The sequence below is a fragment of the Oncorhynchus masou genome, chromosome 12 (genome assembly GCF_036934945.1).
Source record: "Oncorhynchus masou masou isolate Uvic2021 chromosome 12, UVic_Omas_1.1, whole genome shotgun sequence".
NCBI classification, from domain to species: domain Eukaryota; kingdom Metazoa; phylum Chordata; class Actinopteri; order Salmoniformes; family Salmonidae; genus Oncorhynchus; species Oncorhynchus masou.
In genome coordinates this window covers 26033144-26052799 of record NC_088223.1, presented here as the reverse complement: position 1 = coordinate 26052799, position 19656 = coordinate 26033144, and the positions used below count along the sequence as shown (strand labels likewise).

The following is a 19656-nucleotide window of genomic DNA, read 5'->3' as shown; positions in this document are numbered from 1 at the left end:
TCTTATGACTCTGTCACCAAAATTATGTAAACCTCGTTAATGACAATGATTATTCTTATGGTTTTTGACTCACTGTCTTTTTGTGACATCTTTGTTTGACAGAATACTGTAGATTATGTATTATTAATCACAAGTCCTCCCAGGGAGGAAACAATGGAAGCCTGTAGGAGTCAGTCAAGACAGTAAAACAAACGTGAATGTCGAAAGACAACAAACACGTATACACGAGATGCTTTAATAATGAAGAGATTCATGACTTGCAAGAAGGACATTATTTGCAATGCAAATTAACAACAAACATATTGAATCACGGACCGTTCAAATCCAAAACATCCTTCTCACCTTTCAGAAAGCCCCTCTTCCCCCCCATCCTCCCTTTCCCCGTCAAGCAAGTGTCTGGAAATCAATTCAACAAAATCCACAGAGGTGAAACAAGCTTCCAACCGATCATCAAGAGATAATTCTTTTACACACCTCACATGAGAACCCCCCCAGCTGGGTCTCATCTGTGTCTTGATGGAAAAGTACCAGACATCGTTTGACATATCCTCTGTTTAAACCTGTCTCATTCCATCCAGGCGGGGAAAGATTTCTGTCGCACATAGATTTCGCACACGCACGCACGCACGCACGCACGCGCACACGCACACACACACACACACACACACACACACACACACACACACACACACACACACACACACACACACACACACACACACACAGGAAACACACCCACACTCATGTGGAAGAAAGACAGTGTAAATGGGATCTGACTGTGGAGCAGCACCAGGTAATCTAATTTACCAGTAACTAAGTCTGATTCAACAGGGTGCAGCCGTAAAAACAAGCTCACCACATCCAGCAGACATATTGTCTCTGTAAGTGGCAAAGAATGATGGGAAGGTCACCATGAATGAAGAAATCAGACATCTAGACAAAAAGGCTACCTGGGCTTGTTCACCACATAGCTAAATGGATCAATATAATGCACAGCGTCTGTAGGTAGGGATTGAAAGGGGGATGGAGAGAGAGATAGAAATTTGTGAAAATAAGGAGTTAGGAAGGGTTTAAAAAAGGGGTAGGGAATAGGGAGTGGTGAGTAGAAGAGGGAGGTAGGAAGGGTTTTAAAAAGGGGTAGGGAATAGGCAGTGGTGAGTAGAAGAGGGAGGTAGGAAGGGTTTAAAAAAGGGGTAGGGAATAGGGAGTGGTGATTAGAAGAGGGAGGTAGGAAGGGTTTAAAAAAGGGGTAGGGAATAGGCAGTGGTGAGTAGAAGAGGGAGGTAGGAAGGGTTTAAAAAAGGGGTAGGGAATAGGGAGTGGTGAGTAGAAGAGGGAGGTAGGAAGGGTTTAAAAAAAGGGGTAGGGAATAGGGAGTGGTGAGTAGAAGAGGGAGGTAGGAAGGGTTTTAAAAAGGGGTAGGGAATAGGCAGTGGTGAGTAGAAGAGGGAGGTAGGAAGGGTTTAAAAAAGGGGTAGGGAATAGGGAGAGGTGAGTAGAAGAGGGAGGTAGGAAGGGTTTAAAAAAAGGGGTAGGGAATAGGGAGTGGTGAGTAGAAGAGGGAGGTAGGAAGGGTTTAAAAAAGGGGTAGGGAATAGGGAGTGGTGAGTAGAAGAGGGAGGTAGGAAGGGTTTAAAAAAGGGGTAGGGAATAGGGAGTGGTGAGTAGAAGAGGGAGGTAGGAAGGGATGAAAGGATGAAGAGCCAAGGAGAGAAAGAGAGACTAGTGTTATTAGTGTTTCCCCTCATCAATATTACTACTTTATGCAAAAAGTTATCTCCCTTTCTCAGTTCAAATAGCATTCCTCGTGTACCATACATCTTTCAATATACAAATCTAGATAGTCATGTCCTCAGAAAGGAAGAGACCATTAGACTAGTAATCACCAAGGTTTACTCTCCGCTTCTAGTTATCTGCCTTTCCCCATTCGGCTACAATAAGAGGACTGTGTGTAATCATCGTCACAGCAACAGGCAGCACCAGGCTCTGGCGGATGTGAATAGGAACCTTGATTACATTTATAATATGAGAACTGATTGAGAAGTACCAACACACACACACACACACACACGTGAGCGCACGCGCGCGCGTGCGCACACACACACACTTACACTCCCTCCCTCCTTAGGGTACTCATTAGCGGGCAGTGTTCTATGGTTCAGGAATCTTCGGATAATTACTATATTTATATGCTGAATCTTAGTCGAACGAGAAAAAATAGAAAATTCCCAGGATGTAAAATACAATTACAACGCACAGTCCATAATTGAATCATGACAATTGAGTTCTTCACATGTCCCTTATAACACAATGGAGTGAGAAGGGATGCCATCGACATCTCTCATTTCTATTACCTTCTATTCACTGTTGGATGATTTAATCATCTTAAACTAAGATGAACTATTTCAGATATATTGAATTGGGATTCTATATAGGTGAATCACATCTTCGTTCCTCTATAAATAAACTCACACTTCTAATAATTGGCATTGTTAAATTCTCAAGTCAGCTATGCATATTGTCTCCATTATTCTGAACTTAATTAAATTAGGGTGAATGAAATTATTGAAATGAGACTAAACTGCGTCTCTAAAACAAGGTCCCTTCGGTCTTCCCTGACTAAAACACTAGGCCCCTTCGGTCTTCCCTGACTAAAACACAAGGCCCCTTCGGTCTTCCCTGACTAAAACACAAGGCCCCTTCGGTCTTCCCTGACTAAAACACAAGGTCCCTTCGGTCTTCCCTGACTAAAACACAAGGCCCCTTCGGTCTTCCCTGACTAAAACACAAGGTCCCTTCGGTCTTCCCTGACTAAAACACAAGGCCCCTTCGGTCTTCCCTGACTAAAACACAAGGTCTCTTCGGTCTTCCTTGACTAAAACACAAGGTCCCTTCGGTCTTCACTGACTAAAATGCTCACTTCCCAAACCACATTAAAAAAGCATCAGTGACACTCCTTCCAAAGTGCACCTATTACACATGCCATAACAAATGTTTGCTCTGTGTCAGACACCATCAGAGAAGAATGCGATCTGTGTGAAGACGGGTTTGAGGAGTTATGCATCTCTTTGATTTTAGCATTTTGGTTCGGCACTGTTAGAAAAACAATGTACATCGCAGATTTTCAGAGACAATGGTAGAGTTGTCATTTGGTGTGTGAATAAGAACGAGGAAAGTAAAGGATTTGCATTTGTGCCCTGTTAGACTAAGACTATTACCAACCAACCAAATAAAGGTGCTCTCTTCAGTCTTCAAATGGTAGACATCTACAGTACTACAAGTAGCCAATAGTAGCGTGCTTGCCAAAAGCCACAAGCACTGTGGTTACTGTTTCTTAATTTACTCTCACATGCTAACTGAAATCTGTCTCTGTAGCCCAGTTTCATTTGGAGAGAACATGAACAAGCAGGTGCTGTATATTTATCTCTGTCCCTGTGTGTGTATGTGTCCCTCCTCAGGCAGTGCCAGCACAGCTCTGTGTGTGTCTCAGCGAGCAGAATTATGACCAGCAGTGGCTCGTGCCTGGCCCCTTGGCCCCATGGGATATCAGGCAGCGTGCCTTGGCTGGTGTGGCTGCAGTCAAACCCTTTACCACAAAGCTTTATACACGCACACCGACATGCAGGCAGCACACACAAGCCTCCATAGCCCTGTGCAATCTTAGGATCAGGACAAACAATACATATAATACATATCCACAAAACAAGATTACTACAGAAACAGCAATTACCCTTTTGGACACGCACGCACGCACGCACGCACGCACGCACGCACGCACGCACGCACGCACACACACACACACACACACACACACACACACACACACACACACACACACACACACACACACACACAATTACCCTTTTGGACACAGACACAGACACACACACACACACACACACACTTGTGCATTGTCTATGGCTGAGCCCCTGCAGGCACCGTTTAAGGCAGTAAAGCTAAAGCCAAAACAATATGGTTCTCTGAGCCACAATTCACCAAATTCACCCGCAATTCACCCGTATTGTAACTCAACCCCTGAACAGACCATGATAATCCATTGTTACACGGTAATTAACACATCGATACAATAGACTTATGTCACCCATCTCTCTCTCTCTCTCTCTCTCTGTCTCTCTCTCTCTCTCTCTCTCTCTCTCTCTCTCTCTCTCTCTCTCTCTCTTTTTCTTTACCATCCCCGTTGACACACTGAACTTGTGGTATCTGGGTGCCTGGTCCACATTCTCTCTCGTTGTCCGGGATACACTCATCCAGCTTCACCAGCAGCCAATCATAGCAGCTGGGCTCGTCACAGGGTATGGCCTCCACCAGGTGAGGGCAGCTTCCTGTTCCTCCCGTGGGCTCGTTGACGATCCTCCTCTTCCTCAGTTTGAACCCTGGTAGGAAAAGACAGGAAAACAGATATAGGTATCCCGGTGCTGCCATGAAACCATAAATAGCTGTATAATTATGCCATTCTATGATCTGCTTCTACTATCCCAAATAACATTGAAATAAAGTATAGTCCCCCTCTGTGGTAGCCCTTTTCAGGGCCTCCCTCAACACCAACCTCCCCCTCTGTGGTAACACTTTTCAGGATAGCTTCACTTGTTTTTCAAGGAGTCACGACTTAATGTCTAACTTCAGTACATGAAGTTCCCCCTCTCTTCTGCTACCGTCACAGTGTGTCTTGGCTTTGATGATAACATTTATGTATTTATTTATTTAACACGACAGGACCATTAAGCCCCAGAAGATGACATACATTAGAGAAACAGCTTCCCATAATGACTATTATTATTCTCTCCTCATTAACCCAGGCTTTTACCCAAAGTGACTCATGTATACTAATGTATGCAGCTATCCATTAATACGGCTGGGATTTGTGCTGTTCAAAGGCCGAGGGCTTTCCTCTCGCCATGCTCAAGGACATGGAAGTGGTGATTGCTGGTGTGTGTATGTGTGTGCCTGTGTACGTGCATGTGTGTGTGTTATGTTAACGCCTGCCTGCCCAGCCCAATGACACCTTACCCCAAGCCCCAGGGTCTAATCCCCACTGTTGCTACAGCCTGATAAGAAAGGAGGACCGTGGGGGAGCCAGCAGAACTGGAGGACTCTGGTGGATGATGGCTATATTTCCCCGGATTATTTTGGATTCGGTCCTTTTTCTTCCCGAATCCTCTATTTAATCAGGAGGGTCAGCTGGAGGATGGAGGTGTGTTGTCAGGTGTCAGGGCTGAGGTGGATGGTTTAGTTTAACAGGGACATGGGGTGAGGGAAAGAGTGTGAAGAGAAGGGGAGAGGAGGAGGGTTTAGGAAAGGTGAATGGCATAGGGGGTGAAGGTGTAATAGAGGGGGTAATGGATGGAATAGGTGTCCAGACAGGGTTTGTTTCTTTAATATCACTACTGTCTGTCGAACCACAGTAAAGGACAGCAAGATGAACAGATTGACTGAGGCCTTTCCACCCTGTCAGAGCCTGAGAACTCTTTGCACAGATAAACATAGTGATAATGACTTCTCCACTACAGTATGGTGTTGCAACATCTCAAAGGCTGCGGCTGAGACGCGTATCTAAGAAACCAGACAATATTTTGAAAACCTATCTCCCACAAACAGTGCAGTATGTTACTAGAATCCATCAAATACTGGTGGATAGACACTATCACAGTGTGTGTGTGCAGACAGTCCATTTGGACAGCCAACACAAAAAGTGACAAACATTGATTGAACTAATACTGGGAGATCAGGTCATGTTGATGCTGCATAGAGCTCGTTGTCATGAAATGCCCAGAGGATGGTCTAAGAGTTTGCTTCTCTCGGCTAATGAGAGCCAGGGCGTACACACACACAGACGGGTACGGATAAACACACACTCCAGTCAAGGTTGTGTGTGTGCTGTATGACATACTGTACAGTAGCGTGAGACAGAGAGAGAGAGAGAGAGAGAGAGAGAGAGATGCAAGTGAATCAATCTGTAAAATGCATGGGGGACAATTTCTCGGCATCCCTTCCATTTGAGATGCTTCATTAGGGTAGAGTCAATATGCATTAGTCACCATGGTGGAGGTGATAAAGGGAGCTGGGGCTAAGAGACTGCTGCTGCCGCTGTTCTGTTCCTCTACCAGCAATAATTAAGGGCTGAGCAAGCCAGCATGTATGTGTATCTCGGTGTGACTGTGAGTCCTTGGCGTCCACATCACTAAGAACTTAATATGGTCCATCCACACCCACACAGTCGTGAAGAGGGCAGGGCAGCGCCTCTTCCCTCTTAGGAGGCTGAAAAGATTTGGCATGGACCCTGAGATACTCAAAAGTTATACAGCTGCACCATCGAGAGCATCTTGACTGGCTGCATCAGTGCTTGGTATGGCAACTGCTTGGCATCCGACCGCAAGGCACTACAGAGGGTACATCACTAGGGCCGAGCTCCCTGTCATCCAGAACCTCTATACCAGGCGGTGTCAGAGGAAGGTCTGAAAAATTGGCAAAGACTCAAGCCACCCAAGCCATAGACTGTTGGCAAATGGTACCGGAGCATCAGCTCTCGGACCAAAAGGCTCCGAGGCAAATTCTACCCCCAAACCATAAGACTGCTAAATATCCAGACTGCTATATAGTCAATTAATGGTACCCAAACTGTCTGTACTGACTCTATCTTGCACTGACCCTATGCATACTCACTAGACTATACCTACAAACCACAAACACACTCACTCACTCACTCACACACACTACACAGCTACACCAACACAAAAGCCTCATACATTCACAAACGCTACATACGCCGGACACCCTGCCCGCTCGACCCCATCCCCTCTTCCCTTCTCCAAACCATCTCTGGAGACCTTTTCACATCCCTCAACTCATCCCTGACCACTCGCTGCATCCCCTCTGACTTCAAAATGGCCCTCCTCAAGAAACCAACACTGGACTCATCTGATGTCAAAAACTATAGACCTGTATCCCTTCTTTCTTTTCTTTCCAAAAAACTTGAACACGCTCTCTCTGATCAACTCTCTCGTTATCTCTCTCAGAATGATCTTCTTGACCCTAACCTGTCAGGCTTCAAGACGGGTCCCTCAACCCAGACTGATTTTCTCTGTGTCACAGAGGCTTTCTGCACTGCCAAAGCTGACTATCTCTCCTCTGTTTACACACTCTTAGATCGATCTGCTGCCTTTGACACTGTGAACCTCCTCCTCTCCACCCTCTCAGGGCTGGGTGTCTTAGGCTCTGCACACTCTTGGATTGCATCCTACCTGTCAGGCTGCTCCCACCAGGTGACGTAGAGAGGATCTGTGTCTGGACCACGTACTTTCACTAATGGTTTCCCCCAGGGCTCGGTTCTAGGCCCTCTCCTCTTCTCTCTATACACCAAATTGCTCGGCTCTATCATATCCACACATGGTCTCTTCTATCATCGCTATGCGGATGACACTCAACCAGTTTTCTCCTTTCCCTTGTAATATCCGGTCTGGACTACTGCAGCTCGCTGTTGGGTGGGCTCCTCGCTGGTGCCATCAAATGCCTGCAACTTATCCAGGACGCTGCAGCACTCCTGGTTTTCAACCTTCCCAAGTCACCTCACTCCTCCACACACTCCACTGGCTACCAGTCAAAGCTCATATCCACTACAAGACCATGATGCTTGCCTACGGAGCAGCAAGAGGAATTGCCCCTCCCTCCCAACCCGAGCACTATGTTCTGCCACCTTTGGTCTCTTGTCCCTCTGACCCCTACCGGAGACCAGCTCCCGCTCAGCCCTGTCCAAGCTCTTCCCTGTCCTGGTACCCCAATGGTAGAACCAGCTTTACCCTAAAGCTAGGTTAACAGAGTCCTTGCCGTCTTCCAAAAGCACATGAAACCCTACCTCTTAAAAGAGTATCTTAATACCCCCCCTCCCCACCTAAAAATAAAAAACTGAACCAACACTTGCACTTGACATTTTAAAGCTCTGACTTTGCTGATAGCTACATTATTGAGGACAATTTAACTACTATGCCTGTGATATTGATGTGGTTGTCCCACCTAGCTATCTTTAGACGAATGCACTAACTGTCAACACACAAACACATACCGACACAACACAAACACACATACACGCATACTCTCACACACACTCACACACTTTTACACTTATCATTTGCTGCTGCTACTATGTTCTTTATTTTACTCTTGTTATTATCTATCCTGATGCCGAGTCACTTTACCCTGCCTTCATGTACATATCTACCTCAAATACCTCTGCATATTGATCTGGTACTGGTACTCCCTGTATATAGCTCCATTCTTGTGTATTTTATATTACTCCTCTTGTGTTAATTACTATACATCTTTGGGTGCTGTGTTGATACGTCTTTGGGTTCTGTGTTGATACGTCTTTGGGTTCTGTGTTGATACGTCTTTGGGTGCTGTATTGATATGTCTTTGGGTGCTCTATTGATATGTCTTTGGGTGCTGTATTGATACGTCTTTGGGTGCTGTATTGATATGTCTTTGGGTGCTGTATTGATATGTCCTTGGGTGCTGTATTGCTATGTCTTTGGGTGCTGTATTGCTATGTCTTTGGGTGCTGTATTGATATGTCTTTGGGTGCTGTATTGATATGTCTTTGGGTGCTCTATTGATACATCTTTGGGTGCTGTATTGATATGTCTTTGGGTGCTGTACTGATATGTCTTTGGGTGCTGTATTGATATGTCTTTGGGTGCTGTATTGATATGTCTTTGGGTGCTGTATTGATACGTCTTTGGGTGCTGTATTGATATGTCTTTGGGTGCTGTATTGCTATGTCTTTGGGTGCTGTATTGATATGTCTTTGGGTGCTCTATCGATACGTCTTTGGGTGCTGTATTCATATGTCTTTGGGTGCTCTATTGATATGTATTTTGGTGCTGTATTGATATGTCTTTGGGTGCTATATTGATAAGTCTTTGCGTGCTGTATTGAAATGTCTTTGGGTGCTGTATTGATATGTCTTTGGGTGCTGTATTGATATGTCTTTGGGTGCTGTATTGATATGTCTTTGGGTGCTGTATTGCTATGTCTTTTGGTGCTGTACTAATACGTCTTTGGGTGCTGTATTGATATGTCTTTGGGTGCTGTATTGCTATGTCTTTGGGTGCTGTATTGATACGTCTTTGGGTGCTGTATTGACATGTCTTTGGGTGCTGTATCCCAGCCCGGAGCAGTAAAAAATATATATGTATATTCATCATTACTAAAGTATAGCTATCACTGTTGCACCCAGTGTGTGGTGTTCCAATGCCATACATGCAAGACGGCCATCTATTTGACTGAATGGGTATCGAAGTCAAGACTTGTGTTAGCCCACAAAGCTAAAGCCTAGGCATAACCACAATTGCAGCAGTGTTCCACCCACCTTTCTTGGCAGCTGTGTCCAGGCAGTTTTCAAAGGTGCAGGGTCCCCAGGCACCCCAGGAGGACACGTCACACTCCACAGGACAGGGGATGTGGCACGGCTGGGTGGTATTGGGGGGCGGGCTGAGGCACAGGTCACCATCAACGGGCCTGGAGGCTAGAAACACAGAGAGAACCACAGAGACATGGTGGGTGCAGGGCAGGGGATGTGGCGTAACTAGGTAATGTTGAGGGCAGGCCCAGGCATAGGTCACTGTTTACAAGTATGAAAACATACAATAACACGATGTTAGAAATCTAAGTAGTACAGTGCTATGACCTTAGAAATTATCAATATATATTTACATGTAATATAGTGGACATACTGAGCTGTATCATTACTGTCACTGTGGAACTACCTACTTTTATCCTGGCCCTCTTCATCTGGGTAGTGGGTTAAAACTTCAGGCTAATAGATGAAAATGAATCCTGAATCGTTCCACCATTCATGAATAAAACTCCCACCAACTAAAACCCCACAGGGATGTTCATAGTCATGAATATTCCTACCCTCACGCCATCTCAAATCCAAGACAACATTTAGCAAACAGTATGGCCTTTCATGTGTTCGCCATCCTTCTAAATCCAGTCTAGTTGAAACAACAAATGCCTTTTTTTGAATATAGATTTTTTTCACCTTTATTTAACAAATTCTCATTTACAACTGCGACCTGGCCAAGATAAAGCATAGCAGTGTGAACAGTCAGCAACACAGAGTTACACATGGAGTAAACAATAAACAAGTCAAAAACACAGTATAATTTTATTTATTTTTATTTAAAAAAAGAGTCTATATACATTGTGTGCAAAAGGCATGAGGAGGTAGGCAAATAATTACAATTTAGCAGATTAACACTGGAGTGATAAATTATCAGATGGTCATGTGCAGATAGAGATACTGGTGTGCAAAAGAGCAGAAAAGTAAATAGATAAAAACAGTATGTGGATGAGGTAGGCTCATTGGGTGGGCTATTTACCGATGGACTATGTACAGCTGCAGCGACCGGTTAGCTGCTCAGATAGCAGATGTTTAAAGTTGGTGAGGGCATATCAGGCTCAATGACACGCACACGCACACGCACGCACACACACACACACACACACACACACACACACACACACACACACACACACACACACACACACACACACACACACACGGTGGATAAAGCAGTAGGTGAGTCTCTATAAGCTCACAGCTCTGATGAGTCATTCCCAACGCTCCATCACCATGCTGTGACTGAAGCCTGTGTCTGACTCATTCACATGCATATTGCTACCACTTGGCCAAAGGTCTGTCCTTTGAATACTGTCTTTTAAAATATGTGTGTAAGTGCCGAGTGATGATCCATTTTGTCAATCTGTGAAGCATTTTAGTCTATTTTAGTAATTAGAAAATCCCTCTGGCAATGCTTGCTGAATAGGAGCAATCAAGAGGAGTAGGCTACATATCCTTTAAAGCAGGGGTGTCAAACTCATTCCATCGAGGGCCTAGTGTCTGTGCGTTTTCATTTCTTTCTTTCAATTAAGATCTCGACAACAAGGTGAGGGAACTTTTTTTTACTAATTAGTGACCTTAATTCATCAATCAAGTACAAGGGAGGAGCGAAAACCTGCAGACACTTGGCCCCCCGTGGAATGAGTTTAACGCGTGCCTTAAAGTGTTTTGAATGGAAGCTTACCTACGGCACTTTAGAAGGCTTACCTATATGCCCATGGCCAACTGTTTTAAAACACAGCCATTCATATTACCTGTGTGTGTGTGTGTGTGTGTGTGTGTGTGTGTGTGTGTGTGTGTGTGTGTGTGTGTGTGTGTGTGTGTGTGTGTGTGTGTGTCTGGCAGTAACAATACTGACAGGAAATGATAAGGACGCCACATGTTTATGTTTATGTGGTCATACCACATAATATAATTGCACGGTCTGCCGGTCCATTTTCATCAAAGCCATTTTACAAGTGGTCACGTCTCCTACAGGCTGCATGGTTATTTTAGTCGACAATGGTCCTTTCTGCCTCACCCTCCTATATAAAGTATCTACTGTGTGTGTGTCATTGTGTGTGTAGTGTGTGTGTGTGTGTGTGTGTGTGTGTGTGTGTGTGTGTGTGTGTGTGTGTGTGTGTGTGTGTGTGTGTGTGTGTGTGTGTGTGTGTGTGTGTGTGTGTGCGTGTGCGTGTATGTGTGTGTGTGGACTGAAGTAACTACTGTATTTTGTCATCCTCCATAATAGCAAAGGGCTGATTAATGAACGCCTCCGTGCTGGGTGACCTTGGTTTGTGGTGCCACATGCGTCTCTCGCTCTGTCTCCTGCCAGATGGTCTCGTCTAGTCTCTACCCTGCCTTACACACCACACCACGGAGGGGTTCCTGGGGCCAAACTAAGTCCTCCAAGCCCAGCCAGACACCTGCGGCTCGCCCCTCTCCTCCACTCTCTGTCAACCCATGCCATCAGCATCTATAACTGTACTTCCGGATGGCATCACACAGCCAACCGTTCTACCTCTAGCTACAGAATGTCTCTATGTCTCTCTCTCTTCTAATAAGGATCCATATTGATTACAACCAAACAGAACAGAGCTGGATAGAACTGAACAGTAGCATCAGATTCACTGACTCCCTGTACTCTCCTTCCCTGCCTTTCTCCCTTCCTCCCTGCTGCTTTTCCCTGTTGTCCAAATCAGAACCCCCACGGAATACGTATCTAAATCTGTCCTGTTTAGCCAAACATGAGCTGTGATATTATTACATTGGCAGAAATATTAGTGTGTGTGCGTGTGTGTGTATATGTATATGTGTGCGTGTGTGTGAGAGAGAGTGCGTACGTGTGTGCGTGCGTTGGCTTAGATAATCAATGCTTCTTATGCACACTTCATTTCAGCAGCATTTTGGCATTCATACCATGGGTTTGTTGAAGCCAGCTGTAATCCCCAGAATGATTGAAACGGGGAGTTTTGTGTCCAAATAAAGCTTCTTTCCTATGTAAATGCCACTGAGAATGCGTACTAACACAACAAGCTTATATGACTAATCTAGCAGAGAGGCGGTAGGGAGTTCAGAGACACCACTGTTCCACGCACACACACACACACACACACACACACACACACACACACACACACACACACACACACACACACACACACACACACACACACACACACACACACACACACACACACACACACACACACACACACACACACACACACACACACACACACACACACACACACACACACACACACACACACACACACACACACACACACACACACACCACCCAGCCTCAGTTAAATTACAAATCACAAAAAACATCAGCAAAAAACATGGCCACATCAGTTTAAGTCGGACTGAAGGTTTTGCTCTGTTACAGCTGAGATGGAGATTTGTGAACAATGCTTCATAAACTCAGGCAATATATAAACTATATTGCCTGAGATTAGACAAATTCTGTGTTGATCCCAGAACTGTGTATTTCATGTTTGGTACCAGGTATGTAATGTTTAGTTTTGAAGACAGGATAGATGATTGAGAAGGAAATTGAGACAAGAGAGTGTAGAATGAGAAAGTGAATTCCAAAAGTGGATGGGGAAGTTGTAATTGTGCCATAGAGCTGACAGGAAAGGATTAAAAGGAAAATATGTGTAACGGCAGCTGCTGTGCTTTCCTACCTCTCACTCTACCTCTCTATCCATCCTTCCTTCACTCCCTTTCTCTCTCTCTGCAACTGTCACTATCAATTGTGTCACCTAGATAACCCTGTCACTTCAAAATACAGGACGCTCACAAGATTTGAAAGATCTATCAAGTTGCAGTTTAGATGTCTGATGATTTTCCTTCTCTTTATACCACTACAATCACAGCCTCAACAGTACAGCAAAGTGCCTCCTCTGTCTGGCTGTCTGAGAGCAGCTGGAATCATTTGAATAATTTCTGTGAGCGGTGGCCAGTTGAGCCCCCTGACCAGATGGACAGTCTGGGAGTTAGCGTGGAAGCACTGGATAAACATGGGCTCGCTACCAGCCAACGTCCCTTCCTTATACACTGACTAAGTAGTGCCCCACACTCATATTTCATATTGTTTAAAATCAAATCAAAGTGTATTTGTCGCGTACACAATTTAGCAGATGTTATAGCGGATGCACCAAAATGCTTGTGTTAATTGCTCCTAACAGTGCAGTAAATGTCAAACAAGTACACAAATAAGCTGTTTTTCAGTCTCTCGGTCCCTGCTTTGATGCAGCTGTACTGACCTCGCCTTCTGGATGATAGCGGGGTGAACAGGCAGTGGGTCGGGTGGGTGTTGTCCTTGATGATCTTTATGGCCTTCCTGTGACATCGGGTGGTGTATGTGTCCTGGAGTGCAGGTAGTTTGCCCCCGGTGATGCGTTGTGCAGACCTCACTACCCTCTGGAGAGCCTTACGGTTGTGGGCGGAGCAGTTGCCGTACCAGGCGGTGACACAGCCCGACAGGATGCTCTCGATTGTGCATCTATAGAAGTTTGTGAGTGCTTTTGGTGACAAGCCGAATTTCTTCAGCTTCCTGAGATTGGGGTGCTCCCTCTGCTGTTTCCTGAAGTCCACGATCATCTCCTTTGTTTTGTTGACGGTGAGTGTGAGGTTATTTTCCTGACACCACACTCCGAGGGCCCTCACCTCCTCCCTGTAGGCCGTCTCGTCGTTGTTGGTAATCAAGCCTACCACTGTAGTGTCGTCCGCAACTTGATGATTGAGTTGGAGGCGTGCATGGCCACACAGTCGTGGATGAACAGGGAGTACAGGAGAGGGCTCAGAATGCACCCTTGTGGGGCCCCAGTGTTGAGGATCAGCGGGGTGGAGATGTTGTTACCTACCCTCATCACCTGGGGGCAGCCCGTCAGGAAGTCCAGTACCCAGTTGCACAGGGCGGGGTCGAGACCCAGGGTCTTAATGGTGAGTTTGGGGGGTAGTATGGTGTTAAATGCTGAGCTGTTGTAGATGAACAGCATTCTCACATAGGCATTCCTCTTGTCCAGATGAGTTAGGGCAGTGTGCAGTGTGGTTGCGATTGCGTCGTCTGTGGACCTATTTGGGCAGTAAGCAAATTGTAGTGGGTCTAGGGTGTCAGGTAGGGTGGAGGTGATATGGTCCTTGACTAGTCTCTCAAAGCACTTCATGATGATGGAAGTGAGTGCTACGGGCAATAGTCATTTAGCTCAGTTACCTTAGCTTCCTTGGGAACAGGAACAATGTTGGCCCTCTTGAAGCATGTGGGAACAGCAGACTGGGATGAGGATTGATTGAATATGTCCGTAAACACACCAGCCAGCTGGTCTGCGCATGCTCTGAGGGCGCGGCTGGGGATGCCGTCTGGGCCTGCAGCCTTGCGAGGGTTAACACGTTTAAATGTTTTACTCACATCCGCTGCAGTGCAGGTCTTGGTAGCGGGCTGTGTCACTGGCACTGTATTGTCCTCAAAGCGGGCAAAAAAGTTATTTAGTCTGCCTGGGAGCAAGACATCCTGGTCTGTGATGGGGCTGGTTTTCTTTTTGTAATCCGTGATTGACTGTAGACCCTGCCACATACCTCTTCTGTCTGAGCCGTTGAATTGAGATTCTACTTTGTCTCTATACTGACGCTTAGCTTGTTTGATTGCCTAGTGGAGGGAATAGCTACACTGTTTGTATTCGGTCATGTTTCCGGTCACCTTGCCCTGGCTAAAAGCAGTGGTTTGCGCTTTCAGTTTCACCAAATGCTACCATCAATCCACGGTTTCTGGTTTGGGAATGTTTTAATCATTGCTATGGGTGTGACATCTTCAATGCACTTTCTAATGAACTCGTTCACCGAATCAGTGTATTTGTCAATGTTGTTGTTGGAATCCAAATGCAATCTATGTGTATATACACCGAAAGGATATACTAGGAATGATATGTACAACAGTAGCTATATTACAGTGAGCTATGTTGAGAATCAGGCATATAAATATGCAGAGGGTATAAACAGTGTCACTAAAATGCAATGTACAGTAGTAGAGCTATTATAATGAGCTATTTGGAGAATACACTATATGAATACACAGTGTGAAAAACAGTATGAAAGAAACAGGAAGTGTCCAGTATTTAAGGTCTCTATACACATGGGACAGCGTGTGTATGTGTATGTGTATGTGCATGTGTTTGTGAGTATGGGGGTATGCTTGGGTGTGAATGTTTATGTGAGTGCAGTAGTCTGTGCATGTATGAGGTGTGTGTGTGTGTGTGTGTGTGTGTGTGTGTGTGTGTGTGTGTGTGTGTGTGTGTGTGTGTGTGTGTGTGTGTGTGTGTGTGTGTGTGTGTGTGTGTGTGTGTGTGTGTGTGTGTGTGTGCGTGCGTGCGTGCGTGCGTGCGTGCGTGCGTGCGTGTGTGTGTGTGTATGAGGTATGTGTGGGTGTGCATGAGGTGTGTGTTTGAAGTTCGTGTGTGGGGGAGTATGTGTGGAAAAAAAAGGTGCAGGACAGGTAGCCGGCTAGTGACGGCTGTTCAACAGTCTGATAGCCTGGGGGTGGGTGTGTGCATGCGTGTGTGTGTGTGTTTGCGTTTGTGCATTCATGTGTGTAACATTACCAAGGGAGTGGGAACAGTTTTAATACATTATCTGGGAACACAGTTACTACATTATCTGGGGACAGAGAGAGTTATTACTGCTTCTGTTGACCTAATGGATATGCTGCCTTGTCATATTGACATTGGGTGTTTGTCAGACAGGCAATGGTTACCTAACAAATGCTACTATATTCCCTACACTATGGGCCCTGGTAAAAAGTAGTGGACTATATTGGGAATATGGTGCCACTTGGGATGCATCCAATGATATCTACTATCACCCCTGTCAGGAACTGCTCTCACATGGGGTACCATTGTTTTTAGAGATTTGTTTTCAGAAGGGATGCACCAATTTTGAGTAGTGGAAGGCTTTTAGGATCTCCAAAGTTCCCCGGATGGGGAAACACATTCCTCAACCCCATTCCTATTCTATGCTTCTGCACCATTAGTGCATGAATTTTTGCTGGCAAGGGAATCCCATTGAATTTCTTACTATTGCGTAAGGGCATGAGTGCGGCCTTAGCAAAAGTGCTCAGTCTCCAGTGCACGAGGTGGAAGAGATCTGTACAATGGGACAAGGCATCCGTATGGGATGGAAAAAAGGGGACACAATGGACATGGGCTTTCTATAGACACACAACTGGTGAGAGAGATGACCTAGTATGGGAGAAGGGCATGAGTTATCAGAATGGTAGAAAGATTACACATTGGGGATAAAGGACAGTTGCATGCTGGTCAGGTTACCTTCTTTGCTATTGAGAGAGCTTGAGGCAGGGTCGGCGCTGTTTGCCTGGACACAGTACACCTCATGGTTCTGAACTCCGCCCCCGCACAACCCAGTTAGGTTACCACGACGACGGTCCTGTTGGCTTAGCAACATATCCACCCTGCACTCGGTCCACTCCGTTGTCTTCCAGTTGTACCTGCAAAGGAGAATGATTTGAATCAATTTTCATTTTTTTATGTAACATAGATTGGAAAGAATATATACATTAATTACATCATCAAGGATGCCACAATTACAGTGGCTTCCAAAAGTATTCACACCCATTTACTTTTCCCACATCTTGTTGTGTTACAGCCTGAATTTAAAATGGATTACATTTAGATTTTTGGTCACTGGCCTACTACACACAATACCTCATAACATCAAAGTGGAATGAAATATCTTGAGTCAATAAGTATTCAACCCCTTTGTTATGGCAAACCTAAATAAGTTCAGGAGTAAAAGTTTGATTTTAGGGGATAGGTGTCTTAACAAGTCACATAATTAATTGCATTGACTCACTCTGTGTGCAATAATAGTGTATAACATGATTTTTAAATTACTACCTCTTACTGTATCTTTGCCCACACATACAATTAATCTGTAACGTCCCTCAGTCGAGCAGTGAATTTCAAACACAGATTCAACCACAAAACCCAGGGAGGTTTTCCAATGCTTTGCGAAGGGCACCTATTGGTAGATGGGTAAAAGCAGACATTGAATATCCCTTTGAGCATGGTGAAGTAATCAATGACACTTTGGATGGCGTATCAATACTGTACATACAGTCACTACAAAGATACAGGCGTCCTTTCTAACTCAGTTGCCGGAGAGGAAGGAAACTGCTCAGGGATTTCACCATGAGGCGAATGGTGACTTTAAAACTTCAACAACATTGCAGTTACTCCACAATCTTAACCTAATTGACAGAGTGAAAAGAAGGAAGCCTGTACAGCACACAAATATTCCAAAGCATGCATTCTGTTTCCAACAAGGCACTGAAGTAATAGTGCAAAAATGTGGGAAAGCAATTCACTTTTTGTCCTGAATACTAATAGTTATGTTTGGGGAAAATCCAATACAACTCATTACTGAGTACCACGCTCCATATTTCAAGCACAGTGGTGGCTGCATCATGTTTTGGGTATGCTTGTAACCATTAAGGACTGGGGAGTTTTTCAAGATAAAAAAAGAAACAGAATGAAGCTCAGCACAGGCAAATTCCTACAGGAATACTTTCCCTTCCAGCAAGAAAATAACCTAAAACACAAGGCCAAAACTACACTGGAGTTTCTTACCAAGAAGTCAGTGAATGTTCCTATGTGGCCGAGTTACAGTTTTAACTTAAAACTATCTTGAAAATCTATGGCAAGACTTGAAAACGGTTGAGGGGCAATGATCAACATCAAATTTGACAAAGCTTGAAGACTTTAAAAAAAATAGGCAAATGTTGCGCAATCTAGGTTTGGAAATCTCTTAAAGACTTACCCAGAAAGACTCACAACTGTATTCGCTGCAAATGGTGATTCTAGCATGTATTGACTCAGGGGTGTGAATACTTATGTAAATATGATATTTATGTATATAATTTTCAATTAATGTACCAGCATTTCTAAAAACACGTTTTCATTTTGTCATTACGAGGTATTGTGTGTAGATGGATGGACAAAAAATATGTCAATGGGTATTAAAACTATCTGAAGGCACTCTCCGGCTATCTGGATAAAGCACTAAATAAACTTCAGTTAGTGCTAAATACGGCTGCTAGAATATTGACTAGAACCAAAACATTTGATCATATTAGTCCAGTGCTAGCCTCTTGACACTGGCTTACTGTTAGAGCTAAGGCTGATTTCAAGGTATTACTGCTAACCTACAAAGAGTTACATGTACTTGCTCCTACCTATCTCTCCGATTTGGTCCTACCGTACATACCTATACGCAGTGGTGGAAAAAGTACTCAATTGTCAGACTTCAGTTAAAGTAAAGATACCTTAATAGAAAATGACTCAAGTAAAAGTGAAAGTCACCCAGGAAAAAATACTACTTGATTAATAGTCTAAAATGATTTGGTTTTAAACATACTTAAGCATCAAAAGTAAATGTAATTACTAAAATATACTTAAACATGAAAAATAATAGTAGAAGTATAAACCATTTCAAATTCCTTAAATTAAGCAAACTTGATCTGGCAGACTTTAGTGAGTCTGCCAGATAAAAGGCAGTAGGGATGACCAGGGATGTTCTCTTGATGTGTGTGAATTACAACCCTTTTCCTGTCCTGCTAAGCAATCAAAATGTTACAAGTACTTTTGGGTGCCAGGGAAAATGTATGAAAAATAATTACATACTTTTCTTTAGGAATGAAGTGAAGTAAATGTTGTTAAAAATATACACAGTGAAGTAAAATACAGATACCCGAAATACTACTCATTTTTACACCACTGCCTACACATATACTATGCTTACAAGACCAAGGCCGCTTTATTGTCCCTAGAATGTCTAAGCAAACATCTGGAGGCAGGGTTTTCTCCTATAGAGCTCCATTTTGATGTAATGGTCTACCTATCCATGTGATGGGCCCAGAATCGGTCTCGACCTTCAAGTCTTTACTGAAGACTCATCTCTTCATTAGGTGTCGCCCCCCCATACGAGAAACATATGTTAACATTTCCAAAGTAAAGTAGATAATAAACAAAGGTGAAATAAACAATAAAAAATTAACAGTAAACTTTACACTCACAAAAGTTCCAAAAGAATAAAGACATTTCAAATGTCATATTATTTGCAAATAGTTAAAGTACAAAAGGGAAAATAAATAAACATAAATATGGGTGGTATTTACAATGGTGTTTGTTCTTCACTGGCTGCCCTTTTCTTGTGGCAACAGGTCACAAATCTTGCTGCTG

The 19656-nt window shown here is 44.2% G+C and overlaps 1 protein-coding gene across 1 annotated transcript in view; it reads right to left on the bottom strand.

Annotated features, from left to right (window-relative positions):
* Positions 1-19656, bottom strand: part of LOC135549768 (thrombospondin type-1 domain-containing protein 7A-like) — a 183629-nt gene that overhangs the window by 77764 nt on the left and 86209 nt on the right. Inside the window, exons 4-6 of the mRNA XM_064980044.1 lie at positions 16726-16904; positions 9383-9538; positions 4191-4394 (exon numbers count right to left, since the gene is read on the bottom strand). Coding sequence (XP_064836116.1) covers positions 4191-4394; positions 9383-9538; positions 16726-16904 — 539 coding nt within the window. The remainder of the gene's footprint in view (positions 1-4190; positions 4395-9382; positions 9539-16725; positions 16905-19656) is intronic.